Below are 24,863 nucleotides of genomic sequence, written 5' to 3'. Positions count from 1 at the left end.
TCCGGCAACATTCGATCTGAACTACATGCTCTATTAATTGTACGGTATAAAGTAAAGGGGGGTCACGTCTTTCTTGTTCGGGGAGATACCTCTTTTATAGAATTAATAAAATAGTATACTGTCTGTTTGGTGAAGAACAGACCAAATAATTATAACGTTCTGAGAAGCCGTTTGAGTGGTCTGACAAATGTGAGAAAGCATTTAAAGCATTGAAGGGAAGATTGACTACTGCACCAGTTCTAGGCTACCCTGACTACAGCTTGCTATTTGTACTGCAAACGGATGCTTCTGGCGAGGGTCTTGGGGCTTTACTTACACAAGTTCAAGACGGTGAGGAAAAAGTGATTGCTTATGCCAGCAGAGGATTGAGACCGCCAGAAATCTGCTATCCCGCACACAAATTAGAATTTTTAGCTCTAAAGTGGGACGACAAAATTCAGACAAACCGGAAAAGGTAGGTATAGTTTGTAAATGGAAACTTACAGATCATTAATCAAGACACCTGTCAGTCAAGATATACAGGTGAGTGACAGGTGTCTTGTCCAATGATCTGTAAGTTTCCATTCGCAAACTATACCTACCTTTTCCGGTTTGTCAGATTTGTCGTTGTGTTTTTGGATTTGTTAATGTGTTTCGTGCAACGATTCAGACAAACCAGAAAAGGTAGGTAGTTTGTGAATGGAAAAGTACAGATCATTGGACAAGACACCTGTCATTCACTTGTATATCTTGACTGACAGGTGTCTTGTCCAATGATCTCTAAGTTTCCAATCAAACTATACCTACCTTTTCCGGTTTGTCTGAATTTTGTCGTTGTGTTTTCGGATTTGTTAATTTGTTTTCGGATTTGTTATTTTGTTTTTTAATTTGCTATTTTGTTTTTGGATTTGTTAGTGTTTTCTAATTTGTTAATTTGTTTTTGGATTTGTTAATTTGTTTTCGAATTTGTTAATGTGTTTTTGGATTTGTTGTTTTGTGACAGGTGAGAACCACATCCATATATTGTGGTAAAGAAACAGCCAGACATTCCAGTGTATGTGGTTCGTTTAAAAGATGGTGACAGGGAAAGAGTCGTCCACCGCAATCTTCTGGCCCAGTATATGTTTTTCCCCATGGGCTCTGATGAATCTGACATTGAAGAACTGTCTGGGATAGTCTCAAGTGATGCTGAGGGAGAAGATGACGTTCATGCCCTAAAAGGTGAAAGTGACCAGGAGAGAGAGTTAGAGAGAGGAAGAAAATTGTGGGAAGGGGCCAAAGCCAGGAAGACCTGCTTTAGCAACACACTTAGTCATGCACATACGTGATAGAATGTCAAGTTTTACATTTACTTCAATTATTTAGGTTTAACCTGAGTTTACTGATGACAGATGACATAATTTAAGGAGGGGGTGGATGTAGGGATAGTGTAATGTGCTCTTTCTGCATTTGGAAGGAGCTGTGTATTCGCAAGGGTGGAGCTGTTTTCCCCCAGTTCTATTTTCTTTGTGAAAAGGTAAGGAAGATTATAACTGTTCTTCATAATGTATTAAATTTACCCAATTATATTAGCCATCTATGTTATTGAAAGAAATATATTGTTATAAAAAGAGTTTAATAACATGTATGTGAAATGATTTTTTATGGATGGATTTATATTATTTGCGTTTTCTGTGTTCCATGTGGTGCAGCATATTTTATGTAATGTCATGTGTTTGAGGTTAAATGGTGTATTTTACGGATTTATTCTTTTTATTTTGGATACAGCCAACATTTGTCTTTGTAATATGCAGTAGTTTAATTTTGTTTTTCAGTGAATTTGTGAACCATGACGTACTATTAAGCTGTAGCCACACCCATATTTAGTTTAACTCTAATTTGTTACGAATGTGTGTATGTATGTATATGTGTATATATATTGGAAGTTGTAACAAAGCCGGTTCTATTTCCTTTGTGAAAAGGCTGTTGCAGTGTTGGTTCTGCGGTGAAAGTGACTGAGTTGGAAAAGAAGCCTAATTAAAGAAAGCTGCTCTGTTTGACTCAACAATCGTGATGTCCTCCTCACAAACAATAACTAAGTTATTATTAGTAGTAAGTCATTATTCATAGAAGTAATCAGTGCAGAGTTAAGTTTAACAAATGATAATTTCACTGTGATGCTAATTAATTTGTACATGGTTGGAATGCCAATAAATGTTTACTTTACTTGACTACAGAAACATGTACAAACGTACAAAACGTGTTTGATTGAAACAAGCAACCTGCACCAAATAAATGTTTGGTTCTGCAGTGAATCAGGCAAATGAAAATTATAAACAGTGCATCCAGAAAGTATTCACAGCACTTCACTTTTTCCACATTTTGTTATGTTACAGCCCTATTCCTAAATTTTACAAACAATACCCCATAATGACAACATGAAAGAAGTCTGTTTGAAATCTTTGCAGATTTATTAAAAATAAAAGTCGAAAAAAAAAAAAAAATCACATGTACACAAGTATTCACAGCCTTTGCTCAATTCTTTGTTGAAGCACCTTTGGCACCAGTTGCAGCCTCAAAACCTTTTGAGTATGATGCTACAAGCGTGGCACACCTATTTTTGAGCAGTTTCTTTCATTTTTCTTTGCAGAACCTCTCAAGCTCAATCAGGTTGGATGGGGATCGTCAGTGCACACCATTTTCAGATCTTTCCAGAGATGTCCCATATACACTTCTTTGTTATCTTGACTGTGTGTTTAGCATTGTTGTGCTGTTGAAAGATAAGCCGTCGCCCCAGTCTAAGGTCTAGAGTGCTCTGGAGCAGGTTTTCATCAAGGATGTCTCTATACAATGCTGCATTCATCTTTCCATCGATCCTGACTAGTCTCCCAGTACCTGCCACTGAAAAACATCAGCACAGCATGATGTTGCCACCACCATGCTTCACTGTAGGGATGGTATTGGCCAGGTAATAAGTGGTGCCTGGTTTCCTCCGGACATGACGCTCGGCATTCAGGCCAAAGAATTCAATCTTTGTTTCTCAGGGTCTGAGAGTCCTTCAGGTGCCTTTTGGCAAACTCCAGGTGGGCTGTCATGCACCTTTTACTGAGGAGTGGCTTCCATCTGGCTCTCTACCATATAGACCTGATTAGTGGAGTGCTGCAGAGATGGTTGTTCTTCTGGAAGGTTCTCTTTCCAGAGAGTAATGCTGAAGCTCTATCAGAGTGATTATCGGCTTCTTGGTCACCTCCCCGACTAAGACCCTTCTCACCGATCACTCAGTTTGGCCGGGCAGCCCGCTCTAGGATGAGTCCCGATGGTTCCAATCTTCTTCCATTTACAGATGATTAAGGCCACTGTGCTACCTTTAATTCCTTAGACTTTATAGCTTAGTTTGTGCTCTGGCATATAAAACTGTGGGACCTCATATAGACAGGTGTGTGCTTTTCATAATCATGTCCAATCAACTTAATTTACCACAGGTGGACTCCAATCAAGTTGTAGAAACATTTCAAGGATGATCAGTGGAAACAGGATGCACCCGAACTCAATTTTGAGTGTCATGGCAAGGGCTGTGAATACTTATGTACATGTTTCTATACGTTTTAAACTAATTTCTTTCACGTTGTCATTATGGGGTATTAACTGTAGAATTCTGAGGAAAATAATTAATTTAATCCATTTTGGAATAACATAAAACGAGGAGTAACATAAAATGTGGAAAAAGTGAATACTTTCCAGATGCACTGTAAATGGGAAGTTTATCATATAGCTCCTGTATCTATTTTCTACCTAGGCACACCTTACTACCTACCTGCAATATATCTATAATCCATTCAGCTGGACAGATTCTATCACATCTAAACAAAAAAAAGATAAAATTTTCAGAATATTTTTAGTCACGCTTGTTCAGCTTAAACACAAATATTTTTCCATGGTCATTTAAAAGAGAAAGTGGAAGAGCAAAAAAGTTAATTTAACTAAAAAAACAATAAGATGTTTTTTTAATATTTCTATAAATATAAAAAATACTAAGATGCTGGATTCTTTCTCTCTCTCTCTCTCTCTCTCTCTCTCTCTCTCTCTCTCTCTCTCTCTTCTCTCTAATGATCATTTTTTCCCATCTTGCTTACATAAGAAAATACCGATATAAGTCAAACGAAAGTATAAATCGAAATGCATCACTCACCAGGTTCCTGATTAGAATTTGTAGGTATAGCACCTAAAGAGACACAAACAAAACGTGTAAATATTGTGCTGCAGCAAATGCAAATTTAAGTTATCTGAAGATGAGAGCTTAACGGTCATATGTGGATATTAGCAATAATACAAAAAAACTAATGTCAAGCTAATGTGTTTAAAACACATAACTGATTTTATTTACATATGTATAACTGTAATAAACAGGAAATTAGGGCATTGGGGTAGAGAAAATATTGGATATGCCATAACAAGTTGGTTGAGTATATGAAGAGACAACTTTTTTGTCCATTTACTCTAATCATTCAGTACTGAAGCTGTTTTCTTTTGTTTTGTTCAAATGTAAAGTTGCCATCATTTTTTTATTTAGCTTTTGTTTGCCATATATATATATATATATATATATATATATATATATATATATATATATATATATATATATACACACACACAAACACACACACTCTATATATGTAAATTATTTCTTTTGCACATGTACACTTGCACAAAGAGTACCAGCTGTGTAAGAGGCTTAGAACTGGGTGAGGTAATGTTAAACTCTATGAAGTCAGGTTGAAGTCAGGTTGTCATCTTGTTGGCAACAAGATACAAGGTAGTTATACTGCAGAGGTCTCTTCTAGGCAAAGAATTCAAACCAGGTTTAAATTTCAAGATGTGCTGTTTAAGCTATTGCGAAAAAGCACCAAGGAACAGGCAATGTTTAGGACTGCATACAGTGGTCGGCCAAGGAAACTTAAGCGTAACTTTACGTAAGATGTCGGCAATGCCATCAGCGAAGCACTGAAGGAAATCAGTGGGACCCAGGAACACCCATTTACTGTGCAGAGAAGCCTGGCCAGAACTGTTCTTGGAAGAATTGCAGGCAAAAATCAATATATCCAACATGGATACAAGGATAAGTGGCTCAGCTATGCACAAAAATAGGAACTGGGGTGCAGAAAAACGGAAAGTGCTCTGGACTGATGTCAATAGCAAAAAACAACTTATTTGCTAAAAGGCTAAAGAACAGTACAATAGTGTCTGTAGGCAACAGTGAAGTATGGATGAGGATTCTTGCAAATTTGGAGCAGCCTTTCTGCATGTGGAGCTGGAGATTTGGTCAGGATTAATGTGTCTTCAATGCTGAGAAATGCAGGCAGATACTTATCCATCATGCACTACCATCAGGGAAGCATTTGTTTTATCCCACATTTATTCTGCAGCAGGACAACAAATCCCAAACCCAAAGTCAGTGTCATCAAGAACTATCTTCACCTTAGAGAACAACAAGAAAGTCCTGAAAGTAATAGTTTTGACCCACACAGAACCCTGGTATCAACATCAAGTCTATCTGGGATTACATGAAGAAAGAGAATGATTTGGGGGGGGCCGGCATCCATAGATTTGTGGTTAGTTTAAAAACTGTCTACAAGTGTACCTAGAAGAATTGATGCTGTTTGGCAGGCAAAGAATAATAACAATAAATATTGTTAAAATAAATAAAGATTTGATTTATCTTCTGTTCATTGACTTTCTATTTTGTTAATTGATGAAGATAAACTATTAACACTTCTGTTTTTTTAAAACATGCTTACTTTACAGCATTTTTTTCACATGTGCTATAAACACATGCAGGTTATTGTATATAAATTTTATATTGTATATAAAAGGGGTGCAAAATTAAATTAAAAACAAATTTAAATACTAAGTGCATTTTGGAATGTCATACCTTTACTGTAACAACGTTTAGCAATAACAGCCAAAATCAAAATGAATATAGATATTAGGGGTATCAGCCAGTAAAGAAAAGTTGGTCCTTTATTACCACCTGCAAACAACAACAATGGCATAGAAATTATAAATTAGTTTCACAAAAAATGCTGAAATTCATACTAAATAAGTGTATTTTGCTGAACAGACTACTTTACTGTTATTGTACATATATAACATATATTAAAGTTAAAATATAGCATGAAATAAAATGAAAATCAATGCATTTATCTAGCAGCAGTGAGGCCAAATCTCTAGCCAAAAACTAAATAAAAACCAATAATGAAAAAAGTAATAATAAATAAAATCAAACATTACCTTTGTAACAGTTCATAAGTGTGAACTCTGCTGTCTCTTTGCTCACTTCATTTTGTGCAGTGCAGAAATACAATGAGTTATTAGTTTCTTGACTGGTGATATGGACAATGTTCCCAACATGAGAGAAGCCATTGGGCCCTGTCCATGTAAATTCTGCTGGCACTGAAGAGCCTATTGTACACGTGAGTGTAATGTCTGTGGCATTCTTCTTGCAGGTCACTTTGGGTTTAGAAACTGGATCTGAATATGAAATGTATAAAAATCTTTTAATTAAAATAACATACTGTAAGGCATGCGCTTTTGGGCCATGTACCAGTACAACAGTAAAACAAGGCCCAATTATATGTTGGATAATAATGTCTCAAAATACCTGGAGCAACATAACCTCAAAGTGGTCTAGCAGTTAGAATTCCTGGTTTTTACCCAGACAGCCCTGGTTTGAATCCCAGTGTGGGAAACCCTGTTCTTCAGAACTGAACTATGCACAGAACTGAACTGTACAAAACTCAAACACACTCAACTGTGTGTTACTGAACTGTACATCCTGAACTTAATCTACTCTTATTTCAAAATTCATTCACATTCTTGATTTTAGCACCACCTATTTTAAATGTTATCATATTATACTGTTTACATGTTGTTTTGCAACTCTCAATTGTGGCTGTTTCTGTTTTTGAACATTGTGTTCATATTTACATGTTTACAAATACACTCTTGCTTATAGTTCTCTTTTGCACAATGTACTGTTTTACATTATACAGTAGGTTTACTGGTCAGTGTGTATCTGTCCCACACTGTCTTTTCTGCACTGTCTTTTGTCTGCACTGTTTACACTCAGTTGTACACGATGCACTTTATGTGGCAAGGACAACTTACTTTAGTCCTTAGCTTTGTGTTCTGCATGTAGCTCTGACTACTGATAACTACCGTAAATTTCCGGTCTATAAGCCTCTACTTTTTCCCCACGCTTTGAACCCCGCGGCTTAAACAATAAAGCGGCTAATTTATGGATTTTTCCTGGGTTTTTCCCGGTTTCACAAGCTTCAAGCCAAAAAACTGAGCCCCATAACATTAGACCAATGAAATTGCCGAACGAGTTCAGGTGAACCAATGAAACTCTTTATATTAAATCAGATGCGCTCCCACTGAATCGGGCCGCACCACATCATAAATATGAATGAGGTTCCTCTGACATTTGACCTGCCGCTCACTCGGACTGTCAACAAAAAAAAATTGAATCATTCGTCACGCTGAAAACAACCGGGCATGGAAAAACGCACTTCACCTGTGTTCTGAGCTGCACGGCATCGGGAGAAAAGCTGCCCCAATGGTGAAAGGAAGGAGGAAGACAGTGAACAATGACTTTCTTGGTAGGCTACTGTTTAGATACAAGTCTTTCGTTAAAGCCTGTGTAAAATTCATTAGTTTCAATGTAGGCTTATAGACAGGTGCGGCATATTTATGTTCAAAATAAAAATCTTTGTAAAATTCAGTGGGTGCGGCTTATATTTGGTTGCGCTTAATAGTCCGGAAATTACGGTAAATGTTTTTGGTTTTTTTTTGGTTGTTTTTTTTTTCCCATACTGAAAAACACAATATTAACTGTTCATTTTACAACAATGTCCATGCGCTCTCCCATGGTGAATAACATTCAGACTGTCATAAATTGCTAACAGCCAAAACTATCACTTGCTTAAATATTATTTTTTTTTTTCCAAAGTAGGTTCAGAAATATGGCAAGTCCACCAATCAGCTCTACAGAAAGTTAAGAAGGAGTGCATGAATTACTCCTGACAGAGCCATGCTATTAGTTACAGAAAACTAATCCATACCTTTATGTAGGAGAATTCAACAGCATTTTTATATTAAACTAAGACACAAACTAAGAGTCACTTACCGATTACTTCAACTTGAAATACTTTTTCATCAAAAGTGCCTTTATCCTTGTATTGGTATTGACATTTATATTCACCGCTGTTAACCTTCAGCATTTTAAAAGTGAGGTCTCCAGTGTTTGTGTTTAGCTTTGCATTGTATCGATACTGCGTAGGGTCACCTTCACCGTACCACTCAACCACCAAGTTCCCTTTGTGTTTCCACTCAATGAATTTAAGAGCTCTTTCAGCGTTTACACTAAGAGTCTGAGTTGATCCAGTCGCAAATTTCTCAGAACCTAACAAATCAAAGAAAGAAACAGAATGAAATGTGTGCCAAAATATAGTTCAGAATTTTAACTTACAAAACATAAACTCAAAATGCATATTGTATATACTGTTAAAATAGTAAAAGGGGGAAAGTATTACAAAAACCCATACAAAATGCCTTTCAATAGGGAAAGGTGGGTTCCCTTGTTTGTCGGATTTCCCCCAAAAGACGCAAACAATAAATGCTTAATTTTATGTTATATTTCTAATTAAAAATAGATGAGACGCTTCAACATATATTTTAAAACAATGATCAAATCTATGAGTTGAAAAATGCGTTAATATCCGAAACTGATGTAAATCGTTTCGACATGCTTCAGACAGGAAGTGACGTCATTTCACACAATCTCGGAACCGACAGTGTTGCCTGTACGGATCGAGTAGTGACAGTACCCACCCAAAACTCCTAACACCGGAAATAATCATGTTTTTCTTAACCCTAGTCCAAATTACTCACTGTAGCTTGAAATAACTTATTGAAAGTGAATGTGTTTATATATGGCAGTTTTAACTTACTTGCACTACAAATGAATAAAAATACTAAGACAAGAGAGAATGCACCGGCAGCCATTTTCTTTAGGTTTCGTTTCCGAGAAAGGGTGTAAACTTGTGGACGTGCTTAGTAATCACAAATACATCAAAACAACTCAGAGCTGCAGTCAGCTGTGAAGCTGGTATAAGGTGAATGTTTCTAGTATTGCGGAAAGACGACCGAGAGAATCGATTTTATGAACTGCTGCCACTGTGACGTAATAATTTCTTCTTCTTTTGTGCTTAGACGATCAATTAAAAAAAACTGTGTATTATCGCCATCTACAGGACTGGAGACTGATAGAGCCAACACCCACTCATATCCATGTCCTTATCACTGACACTGTTTCCCTAACATCTGATTATCCTAATTATCTGATTGATCTCTGTTTATCCTATGGTGATTATACAATGGAAATGAAATAAACTATTAGGGAAGCTGCAACTAAATGGCCGGTGAAACATTTCAGCTGTTAAAGCATGTTGCTGTTTGTTGTTTTCCAGACATTTTGTCAGGCTTGATACAAACAAGTTAATGAAAATGGTTGTCTACAGTCACATGTCTGACTGCCTACTGTCTGACCAGTCTAAACTTTTTAAGCAGCATATTCTACAGAGACTTCTCTTGTAGCCATCACTAAGATGTTTTATGCCACTAGATCAGACTGTCTTTTTTGCCATCTTCATGAGTTTTGGAATTTGTGGCATAGAATACCAATGTTTTGCTTCCTATCCATAAGGTTTGGTTATATAGGTGGAGCTGGAGGAGATCCTGGACTCTTAGAAGTATGAGTAGATCAATATGTGTTCTTTTCATATTTATGCTGCATGATTATCATTTTACCAAAATCAAAATTATTGACTTAACTTAATAGATTTAATTCATTAACAGGTGTAAACATGTAAGAACAGATGTAAGCCCTAGACTTTTGCCCCAGTTGAGTGCTTCAGGAGTGTGAGCAAAAATAATATGTGGACATTTTAATGTTTCTGTTTTATGATTAGATCAATATAAGTAATATTTATTTGTCTTATCAAGTTAGATTTTATTAATAAATATGAGTGGGCTATGGCAGCTGTAAATAAAAATTAAGCACCAGAATTTGAATATATTCTGCTCTGTGTGTGTTTTAGGAATGTGATCAAAAGCAGGAGTCCACAACATCCTCCTGAGTACAGCAGCAAAAAAAAGTAAAAATGTTGAAAAGAGTTATTGAGATTAGTGCGATTTCATTTAAGCTATGATTGCTTTAGCATTTTTTTCACCATTTGCAGATGTGAACAGTAAGTATTCAAATGTGATGCTCTTCTGCTCCATGTGTGTCTTAGCAGCATGAGTGACAGTGGGAGGCTCACAATTATCTAAAGATCAAGTAAAAAGAAATGAAGGAGACTAAAGGTAAACTTTCCTTCTAATGTAAGCATAAATACTATTGTGAATGTGCAATACATTTCCTCCACAATACATTTATGGGTGTTCTCATGAATGATCAGTCATTTAATACAAGTGTCTGAAATTGTGTGTAGAAGTATATGAAGATGATAAGCCTATAATAAATGTTCTTTCAGGTCTTTTTGGGAGAAGCAAAAGAAAAACATCAGAAGACCATCGCACAGTTGGAGGAGGAGAAGACTGATATGAAAGAGCAGGTGAAGACCATGTAAGGAACAGTATAGGAGACAGGGAACCTGTGTGTGCTTTAGGAGTTTGAAGAACATCAGAATGCTAAAATCATCCTCCAGTACAGAAGCAGTAAAATAAGAGTAAAGTTACAGCATTGTGCAAAGATACTAATAGTACATTTATTTGTCTGAGCTATGACTTCTGTAGATTTTTTTTATTCTTCTCTATGTGTGTGTTTTAGGAGCGTGAGAGACAGGAGTCTCACCTTCTCCTGCAGTTTATATAAATGTGGAAAACATTGCTATGCTAGAGAAGGAGAAGACTGACATTTGAAACCCGTGTTATGAAAGTACAGAGAGTGCGATGAGCTAAAAAATGCAAACAGAAACAACTGTCATTAAGCAGCTCCTTTTAATATAAGTGGACTGAAGGCATTGTCTTGCTGAAATATGCAGGGTCTTCGCTGAAGTAGAATCTTTTGGAGGAAAAAATATGTTGTTATAAAACCTGTATATACCTTTCAGCATTTATAGTGCCCTTACAGATGTTCAAACTGTTCATTACATAGGCACTATTATACCCCCATACTATTAGAGATGCAGACTTTTGAACTGAGTGCTGATAAGATGGATTTTTTCTTTAGTCTAAAAGAGATTTCTCCAGATACTTGTGATATGTACTGTAGTTAATGAGATATTAAATTTTTTGCAATTTATGTTGAGGAACTAAAAGTTCTAAAAGAACTTTTTTGCAGATTGGAGAATCTCTGCCAAACCTTTCTTCCAAGACACTCTTTTATTTAAACACAGTCATGGTCCTGACCTGTTGCTAATTAACCTAGTAGTTGCAAAATATTCCTTGAGACATTTTTTTTCTTTTTCCCTAATCACAATTTCTTTTAAACCTACTGCAGCAATCAAATTAAATATTCCCTTATTTATTCCTTAAAGTGGTATATTTCCACAGTTTAAAGATTTTATGTTTTCTTTGTTCTGTTGTAAATAAAATATTGGTTTATGAGATTAGCAAATCATTGGATTATTTGCATTTTTTTTTAATTTACATTTTGCACATCACAACTTTATTTTTGTTATATCTATTACATCATGGACACTTTTCCCACACCACCAGAGGACTCCCATGCTTATAGCAGTCTCTGACTATTCCTCTCCAGGCCTCCAGAGCACACTCATACACAGGGCTGCAACCAACAATTATTTTGATAAGCGATTATTTGGACGATTGCTTATTTATTTCCGATTAATCGTTTAAAATTAATATTTTTAATTAGATGTTTTGCTTATTATAACCATATAAAACCCTGTTAATGTATAAAAGTGTGCTTAAAAAATGCGAAAGCCATATATTGAGTTTACCCGTTGTTAATTTTAACATTTTAACGCTTATAGTGGCTGCTTGTTGAAGAGTGCATGGGGGATTTCTCCATTGAACTAATTCACTCATGATGGGTTGTTTCTTTCTGTAAGGAAAAAAAAAAAAGTGTATGCAAGGTGAAGCAATTTGTGTAAATCAACATTTACATTGTATTTTGCAGATGGCATTTTTGTCGTTTTGACAAAAATTGTCAAAACGATGTTAGATTTAATACAGGTTTTTTAAAGCATGGTTGTCAAATGCTTTAAAAAACCTATATTAAATCTAACATCGTTTTGACAATTTTTGTTTAAAAAAATATATACATTTTGTTCATTTGTGAAGATATGCATCTAGAATATGTAATTAATTTCATTTTGTATATTAATTAAATGATATATGCATAAATTAAATATACAAACATTGAAAATAATTTAAACTTAAAGCTGCAGTAAATCACATTTTCAGATTTAACTGTTTTAACAGGTTGTAGTTGTAGTTGACAAATGCTATAAAAAGGAATAGAAGAATGGAATGGAGAAACACAGCAAGCTAACAGGCTTGATTAAAAAAAATTATTACATATATATATATATATATATATATATATATATATATATATATATATATATATATATATATATATATATATATTTATTTATTTAGTATTTGTACAAATGCATAATCATTCGCTGAAAACCACAGGAGTGAGTAAAAATGTAATTGTTTACTACTGCTGTTATTAGCTGCTTTTAGATTTAGTGTTTGTTTGCACTGTTTTAATTGAATCCTTCACTATGTCACGAGCGAGCTGACTGTGCAACCTGATGCTCACGAGTCACACATGCTACCGCTAGAGTGAAAGCACCGCCAGCATTCAAAAGTGACCAAAACATCAGCCAGAAATCATAGGAACTGAGAAGTGGTCTGTGGTCACCACCTGCAGAACCACTCCTTTATTGGGGGTGTCTTGCTAATTTCCTATAATTTCCACATGTAGTCTATTCCATTTGCACAACAGCATTTGAAATTGAGTGTCAATTAATGTTGCTTCCTAAGTGGGCAGTTTGATTTCAAAGACGTGTGACTGACTTAGAGTTACATTGTGTGTGTTATTTAAGTGTTCCCTTTATTTTTTTCACACACACACACACACACACACACACACACACACACACACACACACACACACGAAACTGGGGCAGTCCATAAGTCTGCAGTCTCTTCAATCAATCAAATTTTATTTATAGAGCGGCTTACAACAACCAAAAGGAGCACAAGGCGCTTTCCAGTAAAACCATCAATAGACAATAAAATATAACACGGTGTACATAAAATAGCAGTCGAATCAGAGGCTACGTGTTAAAAGCTTGTATGAAAAAAATGTGTTTTCAACTGCGATTTAAAAACATTCAGCCTCCAAACTTTTTATATTTGAACTTGGGAGTGACCAGAGAGGTGTGTTCAGAGGAACGGAGAGTTCTGGCTGGTTGGTAGACTGTTGGGCCAGACCATTGATGGCCTTAAACACGAACAGCAGGACCTAATAGCCGCACCGGAAGCCAGTGAAGCGAGTGGAGGACAGGGGTGATCAGGTGTGAGCGTTTGGAGGTGTTAGAGAGAAGACGTGTTGCCGCATTTTGTACCAAGTGAAGCCGATTAAGGAGTGATTGATTAATTCCAGTGTAGAGAGCATTACAGTAGTCTATAGTCTTCGTTCAATCAATTTTTGCAGTGCAGAAATACAAGTCTTCAGCTTCTGTATTGGTGATATGGAGAATAACATTGTAGATTATTTTCCTAAAGCAGCACAGTCCATCATGTTTTATTCTTTACACTTTATATTTACACATTAGGAATAAACACACACACACAAAAAAAAAAAAACATTACCTTGACCAGGGCAGTCCGTAAGTTTAAACTCTGCAGTCTCTTCGCTCACTTCATTTGTTGCAGTGCAGAAATACAAGTCTTTAGTTTCCGGATTGGTGATATGGACACTGTCCCCAACATGAGAGAAGCCATCAGGCCCTTTCCATTTAAAGTTTGCTTGTGCTGAAGAGTCCATTGTACACTTGAGTGTAATATTTGTGACATTCTTTTTACAGGTCACTCTGGGTTTAGAAACAGGATCTGAAAAGAAAAAAAAATGTGTATAAACCTTTTCATTAAAACAACTGTAAGGCATGTGCTTTTGGGCCATGTACCAGGACATAATAAATAAAGCCCAATTAACTATTGTATAAAAATGTGAAAATATAAAGTGTAAAGAATAAAACTGTGATGGACTGTGCTGTGATGGACCCTGTATTGGGTCACCTGGTCATAAGTATGGTATTTGATTTTTGAGCATTACATTCCACATTTACTCCCAACTTACTCTTATAATTCCTCCACTCTTCTGGGAAGATGTTTCACCAGATTAGAGTGTGCTTATGGATATTTGTTTCCATCAGCCACAAGGGTATTACAAAAGGCAGGTACTGATGTAGGTGAGGAGACCTTTGAGATGAATAGGGATGATATCAGAGCTCTACAGCAGGCCACTCAAGATCTTCCTCTCCAAAGCATGTAAACCATTTCTTCAAGGAGCTCACTTTGTGCACAGGGGTATTGAAGTAGATTTCACATGCTAGGCCGCTAGTCATCCATGCTAGCATAACAATCCTTCAAATGTGGAAGAAGATCGAGCGCACTGAAGCAACAGAACTAAAAAAACCCAAATAAGCAAAACATTTTCCTCAGAAAAATCTCCAGACGTGCAAGGCGTGTACGGGTTAGTTAGCATTAGCACAAATCTAGCGTGACGATCCTTTGGCTTTGGACACAACCTCAAGGTTTGGATACAGCAAGAGCCAGAAAAGTGAGCAGAAATGAAGCCGAGTGCACCGGATACGTCGACCGTATCCAAATCTAACTTACTGAATGTGGACGTTACAGTTAGCATAGCTAAAGCAGGGAGACGTAACACAGGAAAAGCAAAAACCTGAGGTGAAATTAGCATTAAAACGAGGAATCTGAGGAGACAAGACGAGGAACAAGTTTGGGTTTCCAAGTTCAAGTGAATGCAAAGTTTTATTAAAGCACATCTAAGGATAATCAGGTACAATAGAGTACAATTGAGAGCTTCCAGCTTTGTAGTAACAGTTTGGAAAAGAAATCACATATAGCAGGAAAGGTCGGGTGACCCAATAGTTTTGGCAATATGGTGTACCTGGAACAACATAACCTCAAAGTGCTTTAAAACTTTTATACTGCAAAGTGCTTTGACACTACTCTGACTACTTGTTTTTTTTTTACTGAATAAAATAACTATTATAGTTACATTTTACAACTATGACGACTACAACAAAAGAAGTGGTCTCTTATGCTGAGCATCTACAAAAATTAATTTAACCTCACAGCCTCTTGTTTATCTCTTTTGTAAAAAAAATTTAATAGAAACCACAAAACACAATGTCCTTGGCCCTGTGTCCTCTCTCTCATGGTGAAAAACAGCCAAACTGTCATTAATTGCTAACAGCCAAAACTATAGTTAAATTTTTTTTTTATTTTAAGTGTATTTATAGAAAACATCACTGCCTCAAACATTATACTATTTTTTTTTTTCTTTAAAGTATATTTAGAAAAATATGGCACATCCACCAAACAGCTCTACAGAAGGGTAAGAATGAGTGCACGAATTACTCCTGAAAGAGCCATGCAGTTATAAAAAACTAATCCATACCTTTATGTAGGACAATTCAACAGCATTTTTATATAAAAATTAAGAGTCACTTACCGATCACTTCAACTTGTAACACAATCTCATCAAAAGTGCCTTTATCCTTGTATTGGTATTGACATTTATATTCACCAGTGTTAAACTTCTGCATTGTAATAGTGAGGTCTCCAGTGTTTGTGTTTAGCTTTGCATTGTATCGATACTGCGTAGGGTCACCTTCACCGTACCACTCAACCACCAATTTCCCTTTGTGTGTCCACTCAATGAATTTAAGATCTCTTTGAGCGTTTACACGAAGAGTCTGAGTTGATCCAGTCGCAACTTTAACATATACAGAACCTAACAAACCAAAGAAAGAAACAGACTGAAACATGTGCCATAATATAGTTCAACCTTTTACTTACAATACATTTCAAACTATATATTCTATATACTGGTAATATAACAAAAGAGGGAAAATATTAATAAACCTATACGAAATGCCTTTCAATAGGGAAAGGTGGTTTCCCTTGTTTGTCGGATTTCCCCCCAAAAACTTCAATGGTGAAAATAATAATGAATGCTTAATTTGCTGTTATATTTCTAATTAAAAATAGATGAGCCTCAACACATATTTATTAGTTTATTATTCACTTATTAAAAGTGAATGTGTTGACATATATACACACACATTATATATATATATATATATATATATATATATATATATATATATATATATATATATATATAATGTGTGTGAGAGAATGCACCGGCAGCCATTTTCTTTAGGTTTCGTTTTTGCGTGAACTTCCGCCTTTTTAAACGCTGAAAATGTGGTCGTGCTCAGCTTCTTCCTAGTAATCACAAATATCACATTAAAAAAACTCAGAGCAGCTGTGAAAATTCGCCATTAAGATTGTTTAAGGTAAATTTTCCTCGTATTGCGAAATGACGACCAAGAGAATCGATATTGGGAACTACTCCAGTCCATGTCCTACTCACTGACTGTTCCCTCATAATCTGATTATCCTGAGTATCTGGTTGATCTCTGTTTATCCTATGGTGATTATACGATGGAAATGAAATAAACTATTAGGGAAGCTGCACCCAATTAGCCGGTGAAACATTTCATCTGTTACAGCATTACAGCATGTTGCTTTTTGTTATTTTCCAGACTAATTTATCAGGCTTGATACAAACAAGTTTATTAAAATGGTTGTATACAATCAAATGTCTGACTTCCTACTGTCTGACCAGTCTAAACTTTTAAAGTAGCATATTCCACAGAAAATACTCTTGTGTCCATTACTAAGAAGTTTTATGCCACTAGATCAGACTGTCTTTTATTTTTAAGGTATATTTATTTGTGGCATAGAATACCAATGGTTTGCTTACAATCCATAAGGTTTGGTTATATAGGTGGAGCTGGAGGAGATCCTGGACTTGTAGAAGTATGAGTAGATCAATATGTGTTCTTTTTTATATTTATTCTGCATGATTATCATTTTACCAAAATCAAAATTATTTATTTAACTTAATATATATTTATAATTAACAGGTGTGAACATTAAGCCCTAGACTTTTGCCCTAGGTGAATGTTTCAGGAGTGTGAGCAAAAATAATTTGAGAACTTTTTAATGTTTGTTTTATGATTCGATCATATAAGTCATATTTAATTGTTTTAGCAAGTTAGATTTTATTAATTAATGAGTGGGCTATAGCAGATGTAAATAAAATTTGAACATATTTTGCTATTTGTGTGTTTTAGGAATGTGATCAAAAGCAGCATAAAGAATAAAAAAATGTTGAAAAGAGTTATTGAGATTAGTGCAATTTCATTTAAGCTATGATTTTCACCATTTGCAGATGTAAACAGTAAGTATTCAAATGTTATGCTCTTCTGCTCCATGTGTGTTTTAGGAGCATGAGTGACAGTGGGAGGCTTACACTTATCTAAAGATCAAGTAAAAAGAAATGAATGAGACTGAAGGTAAACTTTCCTTCTAATGTAAGCATGAATACTATTGTGGATGTTCAATACTTTTCCTCCGCAATACGTTTATGGGTGTTCTCATGAACAGTGTTGGGGGTAACGCATTACAAGTAATGTGCATTACGTAATAATATTACTTTTCTGGAGTAACGAGTAAAGTAGCGCTTTACTTTATAAATTTACACATTAATATCATAGTTACTTTTTTAAAAAAGTAATGTGATTTATTTTTCAGTTAAATTATTTTGCATAAAAAAAATACTTAATAACTTCTCTAAGAAGTTATTAAGCATTTTAAATGTTTAAGACATGTATTTATTTTGCACTAATATAACTTATTTCTTAATGGCAATTATCCATATTACACCTGTTACACCTGTAACAGGTGTAAAGCCTGAAAGAGATACAAGTAAAGCAAAAAAAGCGCAAAAGTGATATAATGCATTACTTTCCATAAAAAGTTACTAAGTAACGTAATTCGTTACTTTTTTGGGGAGTAACTCAATATTGTAATGCATCACTTTTAAAAGTAACTTTGCCCAAAACTGCTCATGAATCATCAGTCATTTAATACAAGTGTCTGAAATTGTCTGTAGAAGTACAGTATATGAAGACGATAAGCCTATAATAAACGTATGTTCAGGTCTTTTGGTGAGAAGCAAAAGAAAAACATCAGAAGGCTGTGGAGACCATCACACAACTGGAGGAGGAGAAGACTGATCTAAAAGAGCAGGTGAGGAACAGTATAGGAGACAGGGATCCTGCTTTATGAAAGTAACAAGAAGTGAGATGAGCTAACGAATGTAAGCAGATACAACTCTTGCATTACACAGCTTTAGTAATATATGAAGACTTTTCATATTTTTGCTGTATGATTAGTTTTATGTTACCAAAATGAAAAGAGATTATTTGTTCCAAATTCTTAATTATTAGAAATTACTCATTGCATACGGAAATATTAACATGCAAGTTTAAAACTCTTTTCAACCACGCGTGTGAAGAACAGCAGAATGCATCCTCCAGTACAGGAACAGTGAAATAAGACTAAAGTTACAGTATTTTGAAAAGATACTAATGGTAAGTTTTTTTTGTTTGAACTATGACTGCTGTAGATCTTTTTTCAATTTGCAGCTGTGATGCTCTTGGGTATGGGTGTGTTTTAGGAGTGTGAGAGACAACAGGAGTCTCACCTTCTCCTGCAGTTTGAATACATGTGGAGAACATTGCTATGCTAGAGGAGGAGGAGACTGATCTTTAAGGCCTTGTGGAGACTTTGCAAGAAACAAGACACTGTAGGAGAGCAGTGATCGAGAGGAAAGGCTGAATTCGGGGGTATCCTGTCTATTCGACAGAAGGTGATCCTGTCCAGTGGGCAGATGATGAGATAATTCCTTACAGTTTTGGGGGCTCATCCGGGATATCAGTATTCGGGTAGGTGCTGATTTGGTATCTTGTCATACCGTTTAAAGTGTAGGCACTTGCCTCGTGTGCTGATATCTGTATTTATGTCGTGCTGATTTGGTATCTTGTCATACCGTTTAAAGTGTAGGCACTGTTGTAAGAGAATTTGTTGTCAAGGTTGTACCGTAGACAGTAGCGCGCTAAAACGTCTTTATAGTCATAAGTAACTCGAAGACGTCAAAATTTTATCTAACCGTCTTATCTGTCTCGATCGCTGGCCTCCAACCTTTGTATTTAACATTGTCAAACAGTTGTACCTATATTGGATCATGGGTAATTCTGGAACAAAATATCCTAAACCTGACCCTGAGGAAGCTCCTCATGACTGGATGAATCGTTGTTGTCTCACCTTTTATACTACCCCCTGGCTAGACAATTTAGCAGGGTGGACTGAGCCACAACCCCAATTTCTGACTTATCCTCGTGGTGGTACTGTAGTGGTCATAAATGACAGAAAAAGAAATATGATGGTCCATTATAATGTACTAAATGTATTGAATCTAAGGCAAATGTGTAATTTAGAACTATTCCTGTAGGGGGCAACCTGGGGAAATAAGGACAGACACTCAATATCCCTTCCCCCACACTTGTTACAGATCAAGAAAGGGAAGCAGATCAAATGTGCTTGTGTCTTATTTTATATTAAAACATAAAATTCTCTTTTCAGGTAAGCCCCAATAACTATAACAATATGATAACTGAAAGGGTGAGCAAGTTTATTGTTGTTAGAGATGTGATGTCTTTGAGATGTTAAACTAAAGTACTAAAAGTACAACTGTTTCTATGCTTTTGTGTTCATGTATTAAGTGAGATCTTGGACCAATCTTGTAATCAATCTTTATGTGGGTTACCATTCTTTTGTTAAACTATATATATGGAAATGTTATAAAAGTGAGAATGTTACTATCTTTGAGGCCTGTGTTGGATGTTTGCACATATGCAGAGGTATTCATCTTTATATAGTATATTTGTTTTGTTATATATTAACTGGGGCAAATTTCACACATATACTTTATACTTTTCATATAGTAATGTGAGGCATTTTACAGACGGGGTATAAAGCATGTGATGTTCTATGTTAATGTATATTTCTTTGGTTATTTGTTTAGTCTGATGAAGAGAAAAGAACAATGTTCCAATATCATCAGATATTCCTCTTTCATATATATGTATTCAATTAAACACACTTGTTACAGATCAAGAAAGGGAAGCAGATCAAATGTGCTTGTGTCTTATTTTATATTAAAATATTAAAATTCTCTTTTCAGAGGATTACATTTGGAGGCACCGCTGGGATGGTTAGTGAGAGGTTGGTGTCCTGTAACAGAGGAAGTCACCTCCTAACAACCATCTCGTCATACTTACCCGGGTGGTGAACAGCACGGCATGCCAGCTACAGGAGCAGCGGGAGCAGGGTCTGGAAAACTGTGAATCCGCTATACCATGTTCCTTGTTCACCTCTACCACATTGATGCAGGAGGCCAACAGTGTGCAGCAGTCTAACAGGGGAGAAAGAAAAAGTGCATGTTATCTGAGGTCCCTCACCGTGACCAGGAGAATTGCAAGTTTTTCTCACCACAGACATTTTGCATTACACTGACATTGACCACATATCCACCATCAACATGAACATTTTAGAGGACTTGAAACTCGAAATAATCGGGGCACTTTATACTCTCAGTAGTGCTAATCTGATTGTAGTTTGTGACTTTCTAAAGATATCTGGGACTGAACATGAGAATGTTTTGGATAAAGGTCGTTCATTTCTGATTTCACACATTGTAAGACATGTTAAAAGGGATGAGGTAAATGAACTGGAGGATCAGGGAATGTCTTTCCTCCTTAACCTTAAAGCTGAAAATTCAGCTGTCTATTGAAATTCAGCCCATATTTCAGAACCCAGTAGAACCTAGACAACAGGAAGTCAATGTAGCTCAAATGTCAGAGCACTAAAGATTGAAAAAACAGATTGAAGCACTCCAGTTAGCGTTACAACTGTCAATGCATCCAAAACAGAGTGAATCAAAACATGAAGTGCAGGGAGTTAGCCAGAATGATCAGACTGTCCAGGGTGTCCCAGCAAGAGACTACTTAGAGGGAAGAGCAAATTTGACACTGCCCACATTAAGGAGGATACTTCGCTCACATTACCAGGAAAGGGGTGCGACAGAACTGTACAAACAGCTCATGGCAGAAGTACAAGACAGTAAAAAAAACCCTCAGAACTTCTTGATTCGTGTTTTAGATTTGAGGCAGAAAATTCTGTTTGCATCGCAGGAAGCTTAATCTAGTCTAAAATATGATCCTGTCTTGGTGCAAAATATGTTTCTGCACACAATCCTTACTGGCCTGCACAATGATTACATCAGAAGTGATCTCAAGCCATATCTACAACAATCGGATGTGAGTGATGAGCTGTTGCTAGAGAAATTAAACACTGCATGCATGACTGAGGCAGAGAGACAAAATAAAAGAAAACTACCAACCAGCATAGATCAGTGACAGTGCACTCAGCTGAAACTCATGAGGTCTTAGCTCCTACTGAAAAGAAAGGAAGAACACCTGCACAGAGCAGTAAAAATCAACACCCCCCTGAATTTTACATTTACATTTACATTTGAGGCATTTAGCAGACGCCCTTATCCAGAGCGACGTACAAACGTGCTTTAAATCTCTAGTAATGAATAAATCTACACTGGTACGCAAGATTACAAACTTAATATAAATATAACTCGAATTCTACAAACTTGGAAAGTGCTAATTTAGGTATTTCAGGAAGAGGTAGGTCTTCAGTCGTCGCTTAAAGATAATCAGGGGCTCTGCTGTACGGACATATAGGGGAAGTTCATTCCACCACCTCGGTGCCAGAACAGAGAAGAGCCTTGAATTGTACTTACCTCTCATTCTGAGAGAAGGTGGTACCAATCGAGCAGTGCTGGAGGATCTCAGACAGCGTGGTGCAGTGCGAGATGTAATGAGGTCACTGAGGTAAGATGGTGCTGGTCCATTTTTGGCCTTGTAGGCAAGCATCAGTGTTTTGAATCTGATACGTGCAGCTACTGGAAGCCAGTGAAGGGAGCGCAGCAGTGGGGGGGTGTGGGAAAACTTGGGCTGATTGAACACAAGCCGTGCAGCTGCATTTTGGATCATTTGCAGTGGACGAATAGCGTTCAGGGGGAGACCTGCCAGCAGAGAGTTGCAGTAGTCAAGTCTTGAAATGACAAGAGACTGAACAAGCACCTGGGCAGCCTGTATGGACAGAAATGGTCGAATCCTTCGGATGTTATAGAGAAGAAATCGACAAGAACGAGCAACATTAGCGACATGTGGGAAAAAAGACAGTGCATTGTCCATAGTTACCCCAAGGTTACGAGCAGTGGCTGAAGGGGAGAGCAGAGATTCATGAAGTGTTATTTGTAGATCTTGACCTGGGGATGGATCACCTGGGATGACCAGCAGTTCTGTTTTGCTGGGGTTGAGTTTAAGTTGTTGAGCACTCATCCATAAAGATATGTCTGACAAGCATGCTGAGATCCGAGCGGAAGCTGTGGTATCTGATGGAGGGAAAGAAAAGATGAGTTGAGTGTCATCTGCATAGCAGTGATAAGAAAACCCATGTGATGATATGACTTTACCAATGGAGTGGGTATAGAGGGAGAAAAGGAGAGGACCAAGTACAGAGCCTTGTGGGACACCTGTGGTGAGTCTGCATGGGGCAGATGTGGATCCCCTCCATGTTACCTGGTATGAGCGACCTTCCAGGTAGGAAGCAAACCATTCCCATGCTGTTCCGCAGATACCAAGGCTCTTGAGGGTTGACAAAAGTGTGTGGTTGACTGTGTCAAATGCTGCTGAAAGGTCCAGAAAGATAAGTACAGATGACAGCTTGGCTGACCGAGCAGCATGTAGTTTCTCAGAAACAGCCAATAGGGCTGTCTCTGTGGAATGTGCCGCTTTGAACCCAGACTGGTTCGGATCGTGGAGGTTGTTCTGTGAGAGATAGTTGGTTTCTCACAGTTGCTAAACGAACTTCGGGAAATTAGGTCTGACATGGCTTTATTAAAAAATCTCAGTGCCGAAGTATCACAGATACGAGAATCAATACAGTCGCCTCAAACTTACACAGAGCAGAGCCTGGCCTCACCCAGATGACAAAGCAGTGCCTCATCCAATCAAGTTGAGTATATGGCCACTGGGTACTGGCCTGGCCATGGCATGGGACAGAGATATCGAACAGTTTAATTCCAACAAAGATTTGCACCACAGCGTCATTTCTCTCAAAACCAAAGTCGTCTAAGGATGTGTTTCAACTGTCAACAAAGTGACACTGACAATTACTGCACACACTGCTACAGGTGTGGAAGTAGTGAACATTTTCATGCCGGTTGCCGTGCCAGGTCAGCTGACCTACCTGGAGGTGCCAATTTAAACGAAAGAGGGTTGCTTCCACGGGACAGGGAGCGACCTGCCACTTTTCAGAGTCCCACCAACAGTGCTCATGGTGTGGGGTAAATGGAGATGGCCATACTTTAAGGTTATGTGCATTATGTCACAAGACTCTCTACTGTTCTAAATTATGTCAAGCTAGTCATTGGAGTGAGCATAAGAAGGATTGCGAACAAAATGAGCACAAATATGTGAAAGAGATGAGCGTCAAAACCAAAGATAAGTTGAACAAATCAACAAATGTGGCTGCTTTAGTGGGAAAACAGTGTCTCATTGATTGTTACATACATGGTGTCAAAACAACAGCACTGTGGGACACAGGTTCCCAAGTTTGTATAATTGATGAGCATTGGAAAAATGAAGTGCTACCTAAGGTGAGATTGAGGCTTATCTCTGAGATAATTGACGCACCTGACACACTTCAGATCATAGCGGCAAATGGACAGGACATACCATATGTTGGCTGGATCGAAGTAACGTTTCAGTTGCCAGGAGAAAGTAGTGATAACAGAGATTCTGTCATTCCTATTCTTGTGACTAAAGGTAAACACCTCTCCCACCCTATCATTGGGTACAATGCTATTGAGCTAATTTTGAGTAGCAGTACTGATGAAAGTGCAAATCTGTTGGCCAGAGAGCAGCTGAAGGGGATAGTGAAGATGACCTTTCCTAGACTAAATGCAAACCACATTCAAACATTTATAGACATGGTGAGGACAAAGAAATCACAGGAGTATTTGGTGAGGACCCCAAAAGGAAATGTATTAATACCAAAACGCACTTCTGTACAAATTGAGTGTCGAATAAAGACCAGCCCACTTAAGGAAGACACAACTTTGATGTTCGAGCCTGATATTAATCCCAAGTGGACAGAGGGACTTGAGTTTCGAGAGACACTTGTCAAAGTAAAGAAGGGTGTACCACCATATGTTATAATTGATGCACAGAATCCCATGGATCATGACATTGCCTTGATTAGTAAGACAGTCATTGGGACAGCACATGAAGTGAAAGGGATTTTTCCAGCTATCTCCTCTGATCAGTCAAGTCATCCCATGTCTGTTTCAGTAAACCAGGTCCAAACAGACAGTGCTGAACTCACCAATGATGCTTGGGACCCTCCAGTTGACCTGAGTCATCTGAGTGAATCTGAAAAGGAAACAGCACGACAGATGTTACGAGAGGAAAGTGCATCATTCTCCAAGTCAGATAAGGATATTGGATGCATTGACAATCTTGAGATGAAAATATCCCTTAGAGATGCAACTCCAGTCTCAC

The 24,863-nt window shown here is 37.1% G+C and overlaps 1 protein-coding gene and 1 long non-coding RNA gene across 3 annotated transcripts in view; both read right to left on the bottom strand.

Annotated features, from left to right (window-relative positions):
- Positions 1-907: 907 nt before the first annotated feature.
- Positions 908-24,863, bottom strand: part of LOC124383105 — a 42,327-nt gene continuing 18,371 nt past the window's right edge. The window contains exons 1-7 of one of the 2 annotated variants that reach the window (XM_046845488.1): positions 8,967-9,158; positions 8,144-8,419; positions 6,247-6,486; positions 5,888-5,986; positions 4,148-4,180; positions 3,773-3,818; positions 908-1,193 (exon numbers count right to left, since the gene is read on the bottom strand). In XM_046845488.1, the coding sequence (XP_046701444.1) occupies positions 3,784-3,818; positions 4,148-4,180; positions 5,888-5,986; positions 6,247-6,486; positions 8,144-8,419; positions 8,967-9,021 (738 nt within the window). In that variant the 5' untranslated portion in view covers positions 9,022-9,158 and the 3' untranslated portion in view covers positions 908-1,193; positions 3,773-3,783. Of the gene's footprint in view, positions 1,194-3,772; positions 3,819-4,147; positions 4,181-5,887; positions 5,987-6,246; positions 6,487-8,143; positions 8,420-8,966; positions 9,159-24,863 lie in introns of those variants that run through there. The other variant, XM_046845489.1, reaches the window with a different exon arrangement.
- Positions 13,202-14,183, bottom strand: LOC124383106. The gene is made up of 2 exons (XR_006925217.1): positions 13,873-14,183; positions 13,202-13,738 (listed from the first exon to the last, which is right to left on the bottom strand). It is a non-coding gene; the product is annotated as an uncharacterized LOC124383106 (long non-coding RNA).

Source organism: Silurus meridionalis, chromosome 3 (assembly GCF_014805685.1).
Source record: "Silurus meridionalis isolate SWU-2019-XX chromosome 3, ASM1480568v1, whole genome shotgun sequence".
NCBI lineage: Eukaryota > Metazoa > Chordata > Actinopteri > Siluriformes > Siluridae > Silurus > Silurus meridionalis.
This window is presented reverse-complemented; position numbering and strand designations above follow the sequence as displayed.